Here is a 21,847-nt window from a genome sequence, read left to right as displayed (position 1 = left end):
CCAGGATTATTTCCTATAGTGGTAATGTAATCATGTATTATTACAGTAGTAAATGTAATAGATAGATGGAATATGGTTGAAATTATTAATAGAAGAAATGTTAGTCATAGTAGTAAGCTATTCATTTAGTGCTACGGGCAGTAGATGTAATAGATATAGGTAGACTGTTACTATTGTCCCTAATTACAAGACTAATTACACAGAGTACATTCATTTACTGATACAGGTAGACCATGTAAAATAGGCCAGATAGATACAACGGAGAGATTGTTTATAGTAATAAAGTGTTCTTTTGCTACTAACAGGTAGACTTAATAGATACACGAGAGGGTCATATTCAGCACTTTTAATCGTTGCAAGGACCAATTTTCAGAGTAGTAAACAACTCATTCACTACTACAGGTAGTACAGGCAATGTAATTGCAAATTGTGTCCTGCAGAGAACTTAGATGTTGCAAAGTCCCCACGAAGAGTAGCGGAAGTCTTCCTCAGAGGCAGGCAGGGAGGACAGGAAAAGATAGTAGGGTTGGAGTGAGGAGTAACTAGGTGGAGTTTAAAATTTGGTTCCAGAAGGACGGAAGTCCATCCGAAGACATCCAAAACCTCCGTCACTTATGGAAGAAAACAATCCTGAAAGCCAAAAGAGAAAGAGTTAGCCAACATGCACCAAGTCGACTCTGTTCCACGTCTACTCCATACTCTGCAATTCGTGTTTACTCCACTTTCCTCACTTTCCCTACTCCTTGTTTATTCCATTCCCCAGAGTTCCACCACTCACTTCCAGGCAGTGGTGGGATTCAAAAACTTTTACTACTGGTTCTGTGACCCACGCCCAATTCTTGCTACCGATTCGCCAGATCCGGTGTGAACCGGCTGAATACCACCAGGTATTTCCTAATCAACCGTGGTGGAAAAAGTTGTAGGTGCAACTCACTGAGCAGCTGATATTCTGGCCCTAATTGTGACTGAAGTTGAAGAACAAAAATCAGTATTTCTCAACTTTGGCGTGTTGAAGATGGATGAACTTCAACTCCCAGAATTCCCTGGCCAGAAAAGAGGAGGGGAGAAGGTTCAAGGAAAGAAAAGAAGGGAAGGAGGAAGGAGAAGGAAGGAGAGAGGAAAGGAAGAAAGGGAGGGAGGGAAGAGTGAGTGGGGAAAGAAGCAAAGGAAGAAAGAAGAGAAAAGAAGGAAAGGAAAGAAACAGAAGGAAGGAAGGAATGAAAGAGAGAGAGGGAGGGAAGGATGAAGGGAAGGAAGGAATAGAAATGGAAGAAGGGAAGGAAAGAAGATAGATGATGGCGAGAGAGACGAGGAAAACAGTAAAGGTACATTTTCTCAAAATTGCTCCCAGTCAGTACTTGAAAACACTTAAAACCTGGGAAAATGGCCAATTTCTTGCCTGGCGCCTTTCCAAGCACGGAGCTTGACTGGGGGGGGAGGAGAGTGGGTGGTGTCCCGAAAATAAATACGGGGGGGTTGTGTGGAAAAAGCAAATTGTTGCCTCTAATCTGGTTGTTGTGACCTGCGCAGAAAAGCGGAGCGTGTGGGTGGGCTGAGCATCCCGGAGCTTTTGGCGAAGACCCAACACGGACCCGCAAACCGAAAGCACAACCACAGGTCTTTGCCAAGCGTAGCTGGCGCAGAAAGGACAGGACGGCTGTGGGTTCAAGGCAGAGGAGAGCCCTAAGTCCAGCCAGCCCCCACCACTCCAACCGCCCCCCCAGACTTAATTTCATGCCCTTTAGTGCTGGGTTTTCACAGGGTCCGCAGGGTCCGCAGGGCAAAAAGTCACCCAGAGGAAATTAAAAACGTTTCTCGTGTGAAATGGGGAGGGGATAGGGGGGTGGGCTTCAGTTGCATGGTTTCAGGAAAGGGGAGGGAAGGGTGGAAGGAAAGAAGGAAGGAAAAGAGAGGAGGAGGAAGAAAGGGGGACCGGAAAGACAGGTGGGAAGAAGGGAGAAAAGAGAGAGAACGACAGAGAAAGGAGGAGGGATGAAAGGAAGGAGGAGAGAGGGAAAAAGAAAGCGAAAAGGAAACAGGAGGGAAGAGAAGGAAAAGAAGGAAGGAGGGAGGGAACAAAGGAAAAGAAGGAAGGGAGAGAGGGAAGGAGGAAGGGAGGAAGAAAAGGAGGGGAAGGAAGCGAACAGGGAAGAAGAGAAGGCAGAAGAAAGAAAAGGGAAAGAAAGGAGGAAGAAGGAACAGAAGAAGGAAGGAGGGGGGGGACACAGGAAGGAAAGAGGAAGGGAAGGAAGGAAAGGAGGGAGGGAAGGAGGAAAAGAGTGGAGGAAAGTTGAAAAGAGGAGAAAGAAGAACAGGGAAAGGAGGAAGGGAGGAAGGAAGAAAGAAAGAGTGACGGAAGAAACGGGATGGAGAAGGGAAGGGAAGAAAAGAGAAAAAAGAAGAAAGGAGGGAGGGAGGGGGGAAAGAAGGGAAGGGAGGAAGAAAAAAAAAAAAAGAAGGAAAAAAAGAAAGAGGAGGAGGGAAAGAAGGAAGATTTAACCCTGCATTTCGCAGCCAATAAAGTGTCTGGCTGGTGGTTCACTTCATTCCTTCATTCCCTGGGACTTTGGGAGGACAGATAAGGACCCCAGTAAAAAGAAATAACAACCCCGGCCCACCAATCTGAGCCCGTCATAACTTGAGCCATTCCAGATTTGACTAAGCAAACAAGACCAGGAACTTGGAGGTGATAAATAAGCCAGAGCAGACAAACAACCGGAACCGATAAAGTTGGGCTGTTTTCTCTCGTTTTTTTTTTTTTATCTGGGGAATGTAACCCACACATTTTCATTTTTGCAGGGAAAAAACGCTGGTCAAACATTTCCCAAGAGGGGGAAAAAAAATAAATGTATATCAGCACAGATTATGAGTCATCTCAAGACTGGGGCAAAGAGTTTGCTGGTTGTTGACTCGCAAAAATAAAAAAAGTGTGTGGGGAAAAATAACACAAAATCCATCTTTAGCGTTTGTGATAGAAGAACGCAGCAATTGTCAATAAGGAAGATTTTTGGTTGCAAAAGTTCTCTCTCCGTCTTCAATTTTTGAACGACCGTGGGTTTCTCTCAACAACCTCAGTGATTCATGCAACACCCGTGGCCAAAAAAAGGCACAAAATCAGACGTGACTCACTTAGCAACTGCCTTGCTTAATGACAGACCTTTGGGCCCTGGATTGTGGCCTGTAACTTGAGACTAGCCTGTGCCCACATCGTTGTTTTGAATCCAGGGATGTAAATTGTGTTGGGGGCATCTCACCCAAAGGCCTGTTATTGTGCAATGCGGGTAGTCCTCAACTTACAACAGTTCATTTAGTGACCGTTCAAAGTTTCAGTTACAATGGCACTAAAGAAGGGGACTTATGACCACTTTTCACACTTACAACCGTTGTGGCATCCCCATGTTCATCAAAATTCAGGCGCTTGGAAACTGACTCACATTTATGACGGTCGCAGTGTCCGGGGTGTATGTCACGCGATCCCCTTTTGCAACCTTCTGATGAGTGAAGTAAATAGGGAAAGCACGAGTCACTTAACAACCATGTGACTCACTTAACAAACGCACTGATTCGCCTAACAACTGTGGCAAGAAAGGTCGTAAAATGAGGCAAAACTCATTTAGCAATGGAAGTTTTGGGCTCAGTTGTGGTCGTAAGTCAAGGACAGCCTGTATATGATTCCAGTCTTGGATTCAAATTACTTCAGGATTTCTCTGAATTATCCCAAATTATTCATTTGGCTTCAGCTCCACTTTTAGGATTTAAATTTGCGCTTGTTGTAGCTGCAACGATGAAAAATGAGAACCCAGGCAGTCCTCGACTTACAACCACAATGGAGACCAAGATTTCTGTTGTTAAGCAAGACATTGGTTAAGTGAGTTTTGCCCCATTTTACCACCTTCCTTCCAAACCGTTGTTAAGTGAATCCCTGCGGTTGTTAAGTTAGTAACGTGGTTGTTAAGCGAGTCTGGCTTCCTCCATTGACTCTGCTTGTCAGAAGGTCGCAAAAGGGGATCACATGACCCCGGGCACACTGCCACTGTCGTAAATGTGAGTCAGTCACCAGGTGCCTCAGTTCTTGTCATGTAACCATGGGGATGCTGCAGCGGTTGTGTGAAAAACAGCCGTAAATCACATTTTTCGGTGCCGCTGTAACTTTGAACAGCCACTAAACGAACTGTTGTAAGTCGAGGACCTCCTGCATTTCCTTCGGTTTGACGGAGAAAGAAACGGCAGCAACAAACACGGTTTGTTTCTGAGCTATAAAGAGTGGAATGAGCTGCGTTATCTCAGCCTCGATCAGCTCTCAGAAAACGTATACAAGAGTCGCAAAAGGGAATCAATCGTAGGAGAATTAAGATAACGATCCTCTTACCTGCCATTTTAACTTGCCATGATGTGTTTCACAAAGGCTAAAACAATTAAGGGGGGGGGGGAAAGGGAGGGTGAAATGTTTGCAAGAAAGTCACTCTTCCACACATTAAAAATCCCCAAATATCCCAGATCCCTCCCAAATTTCTTATACCATCCCTAGGAAACATGTTGTTCCGCACTGGGTCATTGTTTTGGAGATATTTGCTTAACTAAGCAGAGAAATAGAATGACTGAGAGCGACCTCTGGCTTCCTACTGGCTCCTCCAATGGCTTTCCTTCCCTTCCTCTCTACCTAAATCTTCCCTTCCCTTCCTCTCTACCCTCCTCTTCCTTTTTCCCTTCCATTTGTCCATCCTTCTTTCCTTTCTGTTCCCTCCCTGGCTCCCTCTTTTCTTTCCTTCCTTCTTTCCTTTCCCCTTCCTCCCTTCCTCTTTTCCTTCCTTCTGTCCCTCCTTCCCTATTCCTGTTTTCCTCTTTTCTTTCCATCCGTCCAATTCTTCCTTCTTTCTGCCTCTTCGTTCCCCCTCTCTCCCTTTCTCAGCTGTCCTTCCTTTCCTCTCCTCCTTTTCCCCCCTCCCTTCCTCTTTTCCTCCCTCCATCCCTAACTTCCCTTCCTAGCAGACAGGTAAGTAGCTGCTGCTAGGTTGGGGAAGGGAGTGAGGGATTGCTAGACTGACTGGGAAACTGTCACGGAATGTTGCAAGTGAAGGTCACGTGACCTAGAAGCCCAGCAGTGGTGAGTAGCCTTAAAGCAGCCACACCTTCCCAAAATTTCTTCCTTTCTTTTTTTTTTTCCTGGTCCCCTGGGCTTCCAGACTTCGGGCCCATCCTGTCAATCACTCCTATGTGGTATCTCCGTTCAAGAAGTACAACGATGCACCATTTCTCCCAGCCAAAAGTGACAACAAACTCGCGGCTTTTCTTTTAGCGCTCTCGGTTCTTCTAATTGTCCCGAAAATCTCATCCTTCGAAAAGACTTCGTAATGCCGTTGCATGGTAGGTATTATCTCCCACCCAAGCTTTACATTTTGCGGGCGCTGTTTTTCATCTAAGAGGCACAACGAGCCCGAAGGTGTGACACACACACACACCCAGCCCACCCCTCCCAGCTAACCTGGACTTTAAAAATCACTTAGATGTCCTGAATAATTTATATCCCACTGGGCCGTTTTTTCTGGTCCCTTCGTCTGGGCAGGAACTGGCGAGCCATCATTTATTCCATTCTCTCTATTGATCTTCCTCATAAAAGTGATTTACAACCTGCCCCCACTGACCACCCCCCTCGTTTCTCAAGAAGGTCAAATCCCAAGGAGAACATCGACCCCCAACCCCCAACCGTAGAAAAAGGTCACCTCCTGAAGAACCATCTCACCTTCATAATTGATACACCCATTGGAGTCCTCTTGACCGGCCATCAATTTATCAACTTCGTCCTCGGTTAATCTTTCTCCTGAAAAGAAGAAAAACAATGGAGGAAAAGAGAAAATAATTCAACATTTGAGGAATGCTCGCGGGTTCTTCTGAAGTCTTCAGAAGTCTCTCTTGAACGGGACTTATCTTTTACTATTCAAATAGGGAAGAGCAGAATCGGAGGTTTAAACTTTGGGCGGCAGCGCTCGGCTTACTATTGTTCACGTAGTGACCGTTGGAAGTTACAACGGTGCTCAAAAAAAGGGACTGGCGGCCAGTCGTCGCAAACACAGGTTGTCCTCGACTTAATGACCATAGTGGAGTTCAAAATGTATGCTGCTAAGCAAGACAGTTGTTAAGTGAGCTTTGCTCTGTTTTGCAAAATGCTGACTCCGTAAACCGCTTAGAGGGGACTGTAAAGTACTGTGAAGCGGTATAAAAGTCTAAGTGCTATTGCCCTTCCTTCCTTCCTTCCTTCCTTCCTTCCTTCCTTCCTTCCTTCCTTCCTTCCTTCCTTCCTTCTTTCCTTCCTTCCTCCTTCCCTTCCTTCCTTCCTCCTTCCCTTCCTTCCTTCCTTCCCTCCTTCCTTCCTTCCCTCCTTCCCTTCCTTCCTTCCTTCCTTCCTTCCTTCCTTCCTTCCTTCTTTCCTTCCTTCCCTCCTTCCCTTCCTTCCTTCCCTCCTTCCCTTCCTTCCTTCCTTCCTTCCTTCCTTCCTTCCTTCCTTCCTTCCTTCCATCCATCAGAGGTGGTATTCAGCAGGTTCTGACCAGTTCTGGAGAACCAGTAGTGGAAAGTTTGAATAGTTTGGAAAACCAGCAAATCCCGCCTCTGACTGGCCCTGCCCCCTTCCATTCTCTGCCTCCCATTGAGTCCCAGCTGATCGGCTGGGTCTCCTTTGGTTGCCCTGCACAGGAGAACAGAGCTGGAAAGCAGGCTAGTGGGGTGGGGAGGGAAGGGGGATTTTGCAGCCTCCTTCCCCTGCCACGCCCACCAAACCACGGCCACAGAACCGGGAGTCAAAAAATTTGAATCCCACCACTGCCTTCCATGGCGTGCAGTGTTTAGAATGCAGCAGAGTAGCTCTGCCCGCTGGCAAGAGTTCGAATCTCAGCAGGCTCAAGATTGACTCTGCCTTCCATCCTTCCGAAGTCAGTTCAACAAGGACCCAGATTGTTGGTGGGGTAAAATGCTGACTCTGTGTAAACCGCTTAGAAGCGGCTGCAAAAGCCCCGCGAAGCGGGATAGAGTCTAAGGGCTGTTGTTATTGATAAAACCCTGGTTATTTTTAAAAAAGGGGGGGGGTTATGTAATCGAGCTGGCCCCCCCGAACCTCCCTAAGCCTTGCTTAGCAACGGGGATCCTGGTCCCGTAAGTGGAGGACTTCCTCTTCGCATTTCGAGTCGAGGTGTGGGAAAGCGATGCCGCGACAAAAGCCTCCCTCCGTTTCGCTCCCTTCCCCTCCGCGGGGCCAGCCTTACCGAGGGTCGCCAGGACGTGGCGCAGCTCCGCTCCCATCACGGTGCCGTTCCCTTCCTTGTCGAAGACGCGCAAGCCCTCCACAAAGTCCTCGAAGGTGCCCGTGTCTTTGGTCTTGGCGATGTGCTGGAGCATGGGCAGGAACGTGTCGAAGTCCAGCATCTTGCTGTTCATCTCTGCCCAAAGAGAGGGGAAAAGTTTCACCCGCCACATTGCAAAGAGAGAACGACGGGGGGGACACATCTTGGAGGTCCTCTAGTCTGACCCCGCCACCCCCCCGCTCGAGCAGGAGAGGCAATCTTGGACAAAAGGGCTGTCCGGTCTCTTCTTGGGAAACTCCAGGGATGGAGACACCCGCAGCTTTGGGAAGCAAGCTGCTGCCGTCGTTAAGCAAACACGGCAGCCGTGAAATGAAGGCGGCAGTCGTTAGGCAAACACTGCAGTCGTTAAGTGAATGTTCTACCGGCAGTTATTAAAGAAACACTGCAGTCATTAAGTGAACGCTGAAGTTATTATGCGAACACTGCAGTTGTTAAGCAAACCACCCCAGTCATTAAGCAAACACTGCAGTCATTAAGCGAACGCTGAGTTATTATGCAAACACTGCAGTCATAAAGCGAACGCTGAGTTATTAAGCAAACACCACAGTCATTAAACGAACGCTGAGTTATTAAGCAAACACTGCAGTCATTAAGTGAATGTTTGAGTTATTAAACACTGCAGTCATTAAGTGAATGTTTGAGTTATTAAACAAACACTGCAGTCATTAAGGGAACACTGAAGTTATGCGAACACTGCAGTCATTAAGCGAACACCACAGTCATTAAGCAAGCACTGCAATCATTAAGTGAACGCTGCAGTTATTAAGCGAACATTGCAGTCATTAAGTGAATGTTTGAGTTATTAAACAAACATTGCAGTCATTAAGCGAATGCTAAAGTTATGTGAACACTGCAGTCGTTAAGCAAACACTGCAGTCATTAAGCAAACACTGCAGTTGTTAAGCGAACACTGCAGTTATTAATCAAACATTGCAGTCGTTAAGTGAACGCTGCAGTCATTAAGCAAACATTGCAGTCATTAAGCGAACACTGCAATTGTTAAGTGAATGCTGCACATTAAATGAATGCTGCAGTTATTAAGCAAACATTGCAGTTGTTAAGAAAACACTGCAGTCACTATGTAAACGCCTCAGTCGTTAAGCAAATGCTGCAATTACTAAGCGAACGCTGCCGTTGTTAAACGAACCCCTTTTCCCCAGCGGCATCTTTTGCCAGAAGCCACCCCAAAAAACACCGCAAAAGATGATTGTGTAACCACAGGATACATCAAAACAGCCGTAATACGGGCTGAGCACCCCAAAATGGGACTGTCGCGTGAGTGCGTGGGAGAGGGGCGACTATCGGAATTTTGAACCCAGGTCATAAGAAGCTCTGGGAAAATCCACCGTAACTTCCAAGAAGTCTCTAAGGGAGTGGTCATTAAGTGAGGACTTCCTTCCAATAAAATTATTTTGGCCCGTTTGGGATGGAAAAACCCACTCAACGTGCAAAATTGCTTATCGCTCAAGGCCATTGAGCCGCAGAGACTGACCGTCTGGTTTCGGGCGTCCGAGGACTTTGTGGACTTCTGCCTGGGTGGGGTTCTGGCCGCAGGACCTCAAGACATCTCCACATTGCCCGTAAGTGATTTTCAGTTCGCCCTTTTGAGTCCGGTCGAAGAGTTCAAAGACCTCCCTGAATTCTGAAGACGGCGAGAGAAACAACACCACAGGAAAAATTGTGCGAAATTGTTTGCAAAGTAGGATACTGAATAATAGAGCTGGAAGGCGCCCTGGAGGTCAACTAGTCCAACCCCCTGCCCAAGCAGGAGATCCTGTATCATTCCAGATAAATGGCTGTCCAGCCTCTTCTTAAAAACTTCCAGCGTTGGAGCATTTACAACTTCTAGAGGCCAGTTGTTCCACTGGTTAATTGTTCTCACTGTCTGGAAATTTCTCCTTAGTTCTAAGTTGCTTCTCTCCTTGATTGGTTTCTATCCGTTGCCTTTTGTTCTGCCCTCAGGTGCTTTGGAGAATAGCTTGACTCCCTCTTCTTTGGGGCAGCCCCTGAGATATTGGAATAGTGCTATCATGTCTCCCCTGGTCCTTCTTTTCATTAGACTAGACATACCCAGTTCCTGCAACCGTTCTTCACATGTTTTAGTCTCCAGTCCCCTAATCCTCTCTGTTGCTCTTCTCTGCCCTCTTTCCAGAGTCTCAACCTCTTTTCTTACATCATGGTGACCAACATTGGATGCAGAATTCCAACTGTGGTCTCACCAAGGCCTTATAAAGTGGTATTAACATTTCACGTGATCTGGATTTTAACCCTTGGTTAATGCAGCCTAGCATTGCATTGGCTTTTTTGGGGTAACTGCACCAGATGGCTGGCGCATACTAAAATGTATGAAGAATGGAGGCTAAACATATGGAGAACAGTTGCAGGGATTGGGGGTGTCCGCTTTAATGAAAAAAGGGGGGACATGATGGCGTTGATCCAGTATCTGAGGGGCTGCCCCAAAGAAGAAGCTGTCAAGCTATTCTCCAAAGCACCTGAAGGCAGGAGAAGAAGCAACGGGTGGAAACTCATCAAGGCGAGAAGCAACTTGGAACTTAGGAGAAATTTCTTGACAGTCAGGACAATAAATTAGTGAAACAGAAGTTGCCTTTGGAAGTTGTGAATGCTCCAACACTGAACGTTTTTAAGAAGAAATTGGATAGCCGTTCATCCAGTATGGGGGTCCCCTATACGAACAGTGGGCTGGACTAGATGACCTCCACATTCTTTTAACTCTGTTCCAATTCTGTTATTCTGATACACAGATAGTCCTTGACTTACAACCACAACTGACCCTCAAATTTCTGTTGAGGCAGCTGTTAAGTGAATTTTGCCCCGTTTTACGACCTTCCTTGCTACGTTTGTTAAGTGAATACCCGCAGTTGTTAAGTTAGTAATGGCAAATTCAATGAATTTGCTTGTCGGAAGGTCGCAAAGGGGTAGCAGGTGACTACAGGATGATGCCACCGTCATAAATAGGAACCAGTTGCCAAGGCGTCTGAATTTTGATCACGTGACCACGGGAAATGCTGCAACGGTCGTGAGTGTGAAAAACAGTCATAAGTCCATTTTTTCAGCGCCGTTGTAACTTTAGTGAATGATCACTAAACGAATGATTGTAAGTTGAAGACCTTCCTCAATTTCATCTTATTCGTGGGCACTACCCTCCCCACCGAGGGAGATGGCGATTATGAAATAGGAAATGTAAATAAATAAGTAAACAAGGAGTTATTTAAACATAATAATTCTTCATTTACAACTCCTCTGAATTTTCTCTGAGTTGGTTTGCTTTTTAAAAGTTTGAAAAACTTTGCTGTTGGTCTCATTATCGGCTCTGTTTTCATTCCAGCGCATTTCGATGTCCCCAGGGGGACAGTTACGATTGAAAGAAAGAAAAGGAAAAAAAGTTTATGATAATAAGACCAACCCAAGAATGTGGGACTCCAACAGGAAAAAACAACAGCGACAACCCATCTTCTTAATTAGCTTAAAGCGGGGCCGCCGACCTCTGCAAATCTCAGAGGCAGAAAAACATGAAATTTGGCGTATTTAAGCATTTCAAAGTTCAGGAGCCTTTCGAAAGTTTTAAATTCCCCGGTTATTGTCGAGAATTGGATGACTGATAGTCCATGAGATTTGCCCCATTTTACAACCTGTCTTGCCATTGCTGTTAAGCGGGTCGCTGCAGTTGTTAAGTTGGGAACTTGGTCGTTAAGTGAATCCAGCTAACCCGTTGACTTTGCTTACCCATCGTAACTTCAAGTAGTCAGTAAAGGAATGGTTGTAAGTTGAGGATTAATTGCATGTATAATTTTCACCCAGACGTTGCCGGCTGGTTACTTTCCTTCATTCTTCTTCATTCCGTTAATCACTTTGCTCTTGTTTTTGACATTCACATGCGCAACAGATTCTCAGTAGGTTACAGGACTGAATCGCACTAAATAAAATTACAAAATGATTTTGTCCCAGGTGGAGCATCTCCCAACAACAGAAGTGGCTCTGTGGAGTCTTCGCTTTGCAGATGAATCTCCCCGGGGCCATATTTGAAATATCACGGCACTCAGAAGCCGTAAAGAAATAAAGCGGGGAGAGAACTTGATAATTAGATGAAGGGCACCGCATGGCAGGCATCGGTTATCCAGCTATGCGAGAGAAAAAGAAAGAAAGAAAAAAGAGAGAGAGAGAGAGAAGAGAAGAGGGAGGAAGGAGGAAGGAGGAAGAGGGAGGGAGGTGTGAGGGAAGGAGGAGGGAAAGGAAGAAAGGAATGAGAAAGAAGAAAGGGAAAGGAAGGAAGAAGAAAAGTTAAGGCTGGGAGGGTGGGAGGGAGCGAGGAAAGAAGAAAGGAATGAGAAAAAGAAAGAGAGAGAATGAGAAAAAAAGGGAAAGAAAAAGAAAGGAAGGAAGGAAGGAAGGAGGAAGGAAGGAAGGAAGAAAAGAGGAAGAAAGGAAGGAGGAAGGAAGGAAGGAAGGAAGGAAGGAAGAAAAGAGGAAGAAAGGAAGGAGGAAGGAAGGAACGCACTTATTACCATATTTCACAGTTATGACCGTTGCAGTATTCCCCCATGGTCACATGATCAAAATTTGGACCCTTGGCAACTGTTTCATATTTCCAACCGTTGCAGTGTCACACGATCCCCTTTTGCGACTTCTGACAAGCAAAGTCAACGGAGAAGCCAGATTCATTTGACGACCGTGTTACAAACTTAACAGCTGCAGTGATTCACTTAACAACGATGGCAAGGAAGGTCACAAAATGGGTCAAAGCTCGCTTAACAGTTGTCTTACTGAAGCCATGGAAATTTTGGGCTCATTTGTGCTGGTTAAGTTGAGTACTGATTGTAGGGTCTCCTCATGCTTGAGCAGGGGGCTGGGCTAGATGACCTCCAGGGTCCCTTCCATCTAATTGTGTTTTGCTATCAAACCACTTTTGTCAAGCGAGCAAAATAAAACGAAGTACATGAATTCAAAATGACCCCTTCCTGCTATTGTTCATCTCAGCCTATTGATTTACATTCTGCGCTGCTCATCCGCGGATCAATTCGCTCCCAGCTTCTACGCCTGCCTCAATTTCCAATACCGCCAAGCAAGTCACGGCTGCCGATGGGTTTTGGGGTGGGTGGGCGCTTGAAATAGACCAGGAGAAGCCGGGAGGGTTCGATCGAAAGGAGTCTAGCGGTGGAGTCAAAATAAGGATGCCTCCAGTGAAAGTTGGAAAGGGCTTTGCGATGTGGAAAATGAAGACGCATCGAGAAGCGCTCAGAGCAGAGAGAAAGACTTAATCTTCACAGCCTTATGATGGGTGGACTCCAACTCCCATAATCCCCCAGCCAGAAGGCTTTAAGAGAGGAGGACTTCAATTCCCAGAATTCCCTGGCGGCCATGATTTAACAGGGGTAGATTCCAAGTCCCAGAACTTGCCTTCACTGAGTAACATTAAGTTACAACTGGTTCTCATACTTACGACCGTTGCAGCATCCTCACAGTCACATGATCGCCATTTACCTCCTTCCCAGCGGTCATAACTTGAGGATTATTCTCCCTTTTCAGTCTTTTCCCCCCCTTTTGTTAGTGAAGGATGCTGGTGCCAAGAGCCCCCTGAGGCTGAACTACTGGAAGTAATTAGCAATTAATTAATTAGGGAAACCCGTTGATTGTGCCTCTTACCTTCAATTTGATCATTATTGAACTCCAGCTGAAAGGGAAGGGGAGAAAAAGTCGATTATTATTCATACTTGCCATCAAATGGGAAACCCAAATGTAACCTTTTCATGACAAGGTGCAAGGTTCTTTTAGTGACCGTTCCAACAATTGTGGCCATAAAATGGGGGCAAAACTCACTTAAAAACCATCCAGCTTAGCAACAGAAATTTTGTCTTCCATTGTGGTCATACGTGGAGGACTTCTTGGGTACATTTAAACACTGGTGCGTTATATATAGGTAGTCCTTGACTTACGACACTTCATCGAGCCCTACATTTCTGTGGCTAAGCCGCAAATTTGTTCCCTGAATTTTCCCTCGTTTTACAACTGTTGTTAAGTGAATCATTGAAGTTGTTAGTCACGCTGTGGTTAAGTCAGGGATGGTATTCTACCGGCTCAGATCAGTTCTATAGAACCGGTTGTTATGATTCTGCGCAGTTCAGATAACTTGCAAATCGCTCCAATGGCTGGCCCCTCGCTTCCCTGTCTACTCACTCTTTACCTGGTATGTATGCCATCCAACTTGCCTGCCTTTAGTAAGTTGCTACTTTTCCTTTTTTGTCTTCCCAACCATCAACTGTTCTGCTCTGCCAGGAGATTTAGATTAGCTAGAAAGCAGGAAATCGTTGCATTTCTTGCTTTCTAGCTAATCTAAAAGCAGAGCTGGACCTTTCTTAGGACTGAAACTTCTATTTTTCAGTGCAGACTCGGGCAGCAGATTGCAGAAAGGTAGATTTCTGAGTGAATCTGTGATTCTGAGAGCAACTCAATCTGCCTGCCTGCTTTGCCTGGTTCTGGGTAAAAGTTGCTCTTTTTTTAAATACAAAATTCTATATTTGCATAAATATTTATAATATTTACATACAAGCCATGCCCAGCCAGTCACATGGCTACCAAGCCATGCCCAGTCAGCAAGCCACACCCACAAATTAGGCCACACCCACAGAACCAGTTAAGAAATTTGAATCCCACCCCTGAGTTGTGAATCTGGCTTCCCCGTTGATTCCACTTGTCAGATGGTTGTAAAAGGGGATCAAATGACCCGGGACACTGCAACCGTCATAAATATGAATCAGTTGCTAAGCATTTAAATTTTGATCATGTGGCCATGGAGATGCTGCAATGGTCGTAAGTGTGAAAAACGGTCCTAAGTACCTTTTTTCAGTGTTGTAACTAAACGAATGGTCATAAGTCAATATTATTCTCAGTGTTTGCAAGCCTGGTGCTCTTAAATTTTTCTATAGATTTTAAGGCCTTTAATTTTTTAATGTCTTTAAAACATTGTTGGATATGATATAGATGGCAAATAAATTTCATTAATAAATGAAGAAAGGAAGGAAGAGAGAGAGAGAGAGAGAGAAAGGAAAAAGAAAAAGAAAGAGAAAGAGAAAAAGAAAAAGAAAAAGAAAGGAAGAGAAAGGAAGGGAGGGGAAAGAAAGAAAGAAGAGAATAAAAGAATGAGACAAAGAGGTAGAAAGAAAGAAAGAAAGAAAGATAGAAAGAAAGAAAGAAAGAAAGAAAGAAAGAAAGAAAGAAAAATAAATTGTAAGAAGAATAAATTCACCACCCTGTTCTATGGCTTTGGAAAATTACATTAAGGAGCAAGAAAGGAAAATTACAGATAGTCCTCGACTTACAACAATTCATTTAGTGACCACTTCAAAGTTATGATGGCACTGAAAAAAGTGACTTATGCCCGTTTTTCACATTTACGACCATTGCAGCATCCCCATAGTCAAATGATCAGAATTCAGGTGCTTGGCAACTGACTCGTACTTACAACAGTCACAGTGTCTCCCGGGGTCACGTGATCCCCTTTTGCGACCTTCTGACGAGTGAAGTCAATGGGGAAGCCCGGGTTCGCTTAACAACCATGTGACTCACTTAACATCTGTGATTCATTTAACAACTGTGACAAAAAAGGTAGTAAAATAGGGCAAAACTCGCTTAACAACTGCCTCGCTTAGCAGCAGAAATTGGGGGCTCAATTGTGGTCGTAACTCGCGGACTACTGTACAACCCTGCTGAGAAATGCGAACTATGATTAGACAAAGCGGCTGGGGATTATTTGCTAATGCAGCTCAAAAATCTGTTTTAGATTCCTCCCGAGCAGATGGCTATCTCTGCTTTTCATTTTCTTTTTCTCCGCAGAAACACAACTCCAACTTAGTTGTATGCGTGTGTGTGTATGTGTGTATTTTCAATAATGATGTTGGCTAAATAAGTTCCTTCGCGGTCTCAAAAATGGATTTGCTCCCCCCCTTAAGCATTTTTTAAATTTATATGCCTGGAGTCAGGGGTGGGCCACCTGCCCTGAGTTAAAATTAGCCCTTGCCTTAAGCATGAGGTTGTCCCTTCCCCTGCTCAGAACAAAGAAAGAGAGAAAGAGGGAGAAAAAGAAAGAGAGAGAGAAAGGGAGAAAGAGAATTAAGAATGAGAGGGTGTGAAGAGAAAAAGGGAGAAAAGGAGTGAGAGAAAGGGCAAAAAAAGAAAAATGAGAAAGGGAGAAGGAAAGAAAAAAAAGAAAAAAGAGAAAGGGAGAGGGGGGAAAAGTGAAAGACAGAAAAAGAAATAGAGAAAGCGAAAAGAGAGAAAATGAGAGAGAGAGAGATAGAAAGGGAGAAAAAGAGAGAGAAGGAGAGAAAAAAAAAAGGAGAAATAGAGAGGGAAAGGGAGAAGGGAAAGAGAGAGAAAGGAAAGGGGGAAGAGAAAGAAAGAACGAGAGGTGGAGAAAAAAGTGAAAGAGAGAAAGTGAGAAGAGAGAAAGTGAGAAGAGAGAAAGTGAGAAAAGAGTGAGAAAGGGGAGAAAGAGAAAGGAAGAAAGAGGAAAAAACAAAATGAGAAAGAAAGAGAGAAGAAAAGAAAAAGAGAAGGAGAGAGTGAGGGAGAAAGAAAGAATGAGAGAGAGACAAGGGGAGAGAAAGCGAGGAGGAGAGAAAGAGAAATACAGACAATTGAAGTCTACACTGCACATAATAATAGCTATGGAATTCTGGGAATTGAAGTCCAACTTCTTAAAGTTGCCACGCTAGTTTAACTGACTCCTCCAGACTTAACTGATTTGCAAATTGGGCCTCTCCAATCGTTGCTTTCCATTTTTGTTTGGTTTGGGTTTTTTAAAGTCAAGTCTCCAGCCTTCCTCGGCTACATAATTGTCGTCGAAATTCTCTCTGAATTAACTGCAAACTCAAGAATGGAAGAAGAGGCCAACTCAATTAGTCACGCCTTAAAACAGGATAAAATTAAATTATCCATGAATTGTCTCCATCCTTTCTGTCTTGTGGGTTTTTCCAAGAATCGACATTTAATAAAGAAATCCATCCAACGTAGAGTAAGAGTGTCATAAAAATAGCAGGGCTCCGAGAAAAACAGGATTTTGATCTGCGCAGTGTCCGTTAATTTATTTAACAGCTAATTTATTTTCATCTTTGACTCCAGGCATGTAAATTTTCCTAAATCTGGACGGGTTGCAGGAGTCCCTTCCCAAAGGGGGGACCCCTGCAGGTAAGTCAAATTTAGCAAAACAAACATAGCTACTCTTCGACTTACAAGTACAACCATTCATTTAGTGACCGTTCCAAGTTAGGCTTGACATAACTTGACTCATATTTATCACGGTCGCAGCATCTAGGGGTCATGAGATCCCCTTTTGACAAGCAAAGTCCATAGGAAAGACAGATTCACTTAACCACCATGTGATTAACTTAACAACTGCGGCGATTCACTTAATGACTGTGTCAAGAAAGGTGGTAAAATGCATCAAGACTCGCTTAGCAACAGAAATTTGGGTGTTCCATTGTGGTTTTAAATCTAGGACTATTTCCAGAAGGAACACAGTTGTATATTGCTTAAATGACGTAAACTTATTACATTAAATTTAAAATTTTTGGGAAATCTCACACGGGCCAGCCAGGGCCAGCCAAAGGGCCCAACGCAACCTGGGGGATCCCTAAAATGCTGCAGGAGCAGTCTACCTGGATTTTTTTTTTTCATGTGGAAATTAAATTAATAAGTTGGAAAAGTTATGAAGAATTTTCTTTTTTCAGCACACTGGAGAAAATGAGGTCATTTATTGCACAAAGCTCGAATAGCGCACTAAATAAAAATACGCATTATTCTATGACATTATGCGCTCAGGTTTAATTAGAGTTACACACTCAATAAAAGGGAAACCAGATCGATGTTTGCAAACCAGGTTGTTGTGCTCCAAAAGAGCTGATGGTGGCTAGTTTGGGCTTTAAATGGAGCAATAATTACAGGGCAGTCATGTTTATCTAAACCGAATGAGTTTTTAATCTGACTCAGTGGCTGTTGTTTTGTTTTTTCCAGGTGCCAGCAAAATTTCTACACAACGACAACCACAACAAGGAGGGGTTTCCTGCGAGGTGAAGTAGGAAGAAGGTCAAACAAGTTTTTTTAAAAAAAAAAAGTTTGACTAACCTTGATTCATTATTTATCCCTGTGTGAAGATTTGGGGGAATTTAGAGACAGGGTGGCAGTGAGTTCTAGTTCTGCCTGCTTCGTGTCCTTTAGATACATACCTTCACATTCACCCGAGGAACACACAATGCAAAAGTCCAGCAAATATTTTCCACGGGGGTTGGAATACATAATTGGGAGATTGAAGAGGGGGGTGTCCTTCCTTCCTTCCATTCCATTCCAAACTTTATTGTCAGTGCACAACATGTGTACAATGAGATTGGCTGAGCCTCCTTTGTGCACCAGCCCCACCCTGACACAATACAACTCACAGTGAAGAGAGAAAACCCCTAACCCGGTGAATCCTACTAACGAACACACCGCCCTGTTGCACCAGTGTGGAACATGTTGCACATTGTCTGTCGTATGAGGTGGTTATTTTGCATTCAGGAGCCTGACAGCCCACAGGCAGAAACTGTTCTTCAGCCTCTTCCCGGTGGTAGGAGAGTGAAGAAGGCTGACCAGAGTGTGAGTCGTCCCTGAGGAGTTTCCTCGCTCTCCTAAGGCGGAGAACCCTCGCAAAGGATGTCGCCTAGCGCCGGGGACTCCAACCACGGCAACTTTAAGACTTGTGGACTTCAACAAAGCTGGCTGAGGAACTCTGGGCGCTGAAGTCCACAAGTCTTAAAGTTGCCGTGGTTGGAGTCCCCTGCGCTAGTGGTTTCACGGGACAGCCTACGGTGTTTTGTGCGGTGCTCAACACCCTCTAGTCTATAGTGTCTTTCTATCCACGGCTGTCAAGCCAGCATACTACTCCATGAAGCAACACGTGAGGACACTTGCTATTGTAGAAGGAGGTCATCCGTTGTTCCACCTTGTTTTTGAGCCAGACCCTGAGGAAGTAGCGGAGTTTCTGTTGGGCTCTTCTGGACACCTGGGTTGTGTTGTTTTTCCAGATGAGATCTTTGCTGAGATGGACTCCCAAGGACTTCTTTCCTTCCCTCCCTTTCTTCTTTCTTCCTTCCTTCCTTCCTTCCTTCCTTCCTTCCTTCCTTCCTTCCTTCCTTCTTTCCCCCATTTTTCCATTTCTTCCTCTTCCTCCTCTATTTTCTCCTTCTCCGCCCCATTTCCTTCTCCTTCTTGTCTTCTTCTCCTTGTCTATGTTCTTCTCCTCCTCCTTCTCATCTTTCCTTCTTCTTCTCTTCCTTTTCCTTCACCTCCTTCTCTTTTTCCTCCTGTTTTCTCCTCCTCCTCCTTCTCATCTTTCCTTCTTCTTCTCTTCCTTTTCCTTCACCTCCTTCTCCCTCCTTCTCTTTTTCCTCCTGTTTTCTTCTCCTCCTCCTCCTCATCTTTTCCTTCTTCTTCTCTTCCTTTTCCTTCACCTCCTTCTCCCTCCTTCTCTTTTTCCTCCTGTTTTCTTCTCCTCCTCCTCCTCCTCATCTTTTCCTTCTTCTTCTCTTCCTTTTCCTTCACCTCCTTCTCCCTCCTTCTCTTTTTCCTCCTGTTTTCTTCTCCTCCTCCTTCTCATCTTTTCCTTCTTCTTCTTGTCTTCTTCTCCTTGTCTATGTTCTTCTCCTCCTCCTTACCTATCTGCTCCTTCTCCTCCTACTCCTTCTTTCCCTGTTCACCTTTTCCTCTTCCTTTTTTATCGTCTCTTTCTTCTCCTCCTCCTCCTCCTTGTCTATCTTCTCCTTTCTCCTTTTCCTTCTTTTTGTTCTCGTTTTCGCCTTCTCCTCTCCTCCTCCTCCTCCTCCTCACAACAGAGCTGGGAGGGACTTTGGAGGTCTTCTAGTCCAACCCTCTACTCAAGCCTCTCCCATCCTCCTCCTCCTCCATCTTCCCTTTCCCCATAAAACCAACTCTCCTCCCCCTCGACCTTTTTTATTAAGACAAAGACAGCACAGCTGCAAGGGGGAAATAAGAGACGTTCCGGGAGGGAGGAGGGAGGGTCAGTGATGGAGAAAATTCTGTGACAGTTCTCTTAATAAACCATGGTTCTATTTTGGACAGTGACAAAGGCCAAGGTAAGTCAAGAGGCATCAGGTAATCTGGAAGACAATGCCACCTCTCCCCCGCCCCTCGCCCTCCAGCAGTTGTCGGCTATTAAGAGTCTGTGCCAAATAGCTGCCATTCCTCCCTGCAGATTGACTGACAGGGACTCAAAAAAGTCAAAATGGCGGCCGGGGGCTGAGATTATGGAGTTGTGACCACATTTCCTGCAAATATCCCGCTTCTGTGCTCTGGTTGGTTTGAAAAAAAAAAGAAAGAAACAAGAAAGAAATTGTGATTATATCCACCATCCTTAATGTTTTCCTCCTGCCGCCCGAAATAAATGTGACCAATGAAAAGCAATTGAAATAAAAAAAAGGTTTGTTGCCTATTACACTGCCCTCATTTCATCCCCTTAACACTCCTGCGAGGTAGGCTGGGCCGTGGCACCCAATCAGACTCCGGAAAGAATAAGGAGGCGGAGCTCGTTTTTAAGCTCAGGGCTTTAACTGCTGCACCCCATTGTCTCTCTCTTGGTCAATGGGAGGGGTTGAGAAAGCCATAGGGGGTGAATAGGAGGAAGGAGAACTGCGTTCAAATCCTGATCGGATGCGGAATTCGAAATAGACTCACTGGTCCGTCTGCTCAAAGAATATTTAAGAGGTAGTCTTCAACTTACGGCCAAAACTTCTGACAGAGATGATAGAGAAAGAGAGAGAGAGAGAGAAGACAGATACATGGATACATGATAGATGGTAGACAGGATAGAAATAGATAGATAGATAGATAGATAGATAGATAGATAGATAGATAGATAGATAGATAGATAGATAGATAGATAGATAGATAGAGATATAAGACAGATACATGGATACGTGATAGATGATAGACAGGATAGGTAGATATAAAACAGACAGCTAGATGATAACGATAGAGATGGATGGATGGATGGATGGATGGACAGACAAACTGATGGACAGATAATGACAGATACATAATAGATAATAGAGGATAGAGCTAGATAGACACGGTAAGATAGATAGGTAGGTAGGTAGGTAGGTAGATAAAAGACACAGATACATGAATACATGATAGAGATAGAAAGATAGATAGATATAGATATATGGATAAAGATATATATAGACAGACAGACAGAGAAACAGAGAGACACAGACAGATAACAGAGAGAGAGAAAGAGACAAATACAGAGAATGATGACAGACAGACAGACAGACAGACATTGACAATGGCTGCTCTGTCACTCCTGCCCAGAAAATCTCAGCAGAGGCGAAACCATGCCGGAAGCTGCTTTGTAGTTCGGTCGCGTCTTTTAGCAAAGCATCTTAAGAGCCGGATGGGTTCCCTCGAGATCATGCATCCCAACCCGCTGATGCCTGCTTGGCAGGCTCCTGAACTGAAGCGCCCCGAAGGCAGAGACCTTGTCCAACCCCCTGAATCAATCCATCCCTTAAAAACCAAGCACCCCCCACCCTTCCCGTCCCCAACTAAACCAGTTTTCCTATTTCTTTCCTTTTTTCTTTAAAGCCCCTTACTTTGACGTTGGCTGGGTTAAACTCCACTTCTTTGCGTTCTGGCTCAGGTGGTGGAGGGGCTGGTTTCGGGGCGGCCTTGGGTTCTTCCTTTTTGGGCTCAGGTTTTTTCGGCTCAGGTTTTTTGGGGGGCATCGTGGCGGAGACGGGGGGACGGGGGGCCACAGGCAGGCAAAGCTGGTCACGTCGGAGGGGCAGAAGGCAGAGCAGCTGAGAGTCCCCTGCAGGAGGGTCTTTATTCGCCTCCCGGCCCCTGAATGTCACAGCAGGTGTCAGTTGGCTTCCGGCCCCTACCCTACCCGAAGCATCGCACATACCAGGTCGCACAATAGCAACCTGGCTATAAAAGGGAAAGGCAGACGGCTCGGCTATTTCGGATAAGGGCACCCAAATTGGTCCGGGAAGACAATGCAAGCATGAATCAGAAACAGAGGAGTGGGGGCAGTTGAAGACCCCCCCCCTCCCTCAATGCCTTGAGCAATGGGGCTGGAAGGGCCTTGTTCCCAAGGCTGAGGAGAAACTACAGCCAATCCCGCTGCTTTTTTTTTTTTTTCCAGTGCTTCTTCTAACTTTAGGCCTGGGTATTTTATTTCAGGCGTTTAGAGGTAGTCCCCGACTTACAACCACCAACGGAGCCCCAAAACTCTGCTGCCTCGACGCGAGAATTGTGCCGCGTTTTACGAACGTTCCAGCCAAGAGGGGTTTACGTTTTAGCCACGCAGTCGTTAAGCGAATCTGGGCTTCCCTGTTCGCTTTGTTTGTCGGAAGGTCGAAAGAGAGGACCACGTCTCACACACACACACACACACACACACACACACACAGGGCACTGCGACG

General features: G+C 45.2%; 1 protein-coding gene across 1 annotated transcript; it reads right to left on the bottom strand.

The window, feature by feature from the left end:
• Positions 1 to 331: 331 nt before the first annotated feature.
• MYL3 (myosin light chain 3) lies at positions 332 to 21,343 on the bottom strand. The gene is made up of 7 exons (XM_026722595.2): positions 21,014 to 21,343; positions 13,017 to 13,044; positions 8,848 to 8,997; positions 7,257 to 7,430; positions 5,741 to 5,818; positions 4,370 to 4,406; positions 332 to 630 (listed from the first exon to the last, which is right to left on the bottom strand). Exons 1-6 carry the CDS (start codon positions 21,323 to 21,325, stop codon positions 4,378 to 4,380), a joined length of 771 nt encoding a protein of 256 aa, XP_026578380.2. The 5' UTR covers positions 21,326 to 21,343; the 3' UTR covers positions 332 to 630; positions 4,370 to 4,377.
• Positions 21,344 to 21,847: the final 504 nt, after the last annotated feature.

This window comes from Pseudonaja textilis, chromosome Z, assembly GCF_049901715.1.
Source record: "Pseudonaja textilis isolate UNSWEBS1 chromosome Z, rPseTex1.2, whole genome shotgun sequence".
Taxonomy (NCBI): Eukaryota; Metazoa; Chordata; class Lepidosauria; order Squamata; family Elapidae; genus Pseudonaja; species Pseudonaja textilis.
Note: the sequence above shows the minus strand (reverse complement) of the source record. Positions and strands in the feature narration are given on the sequence as shown.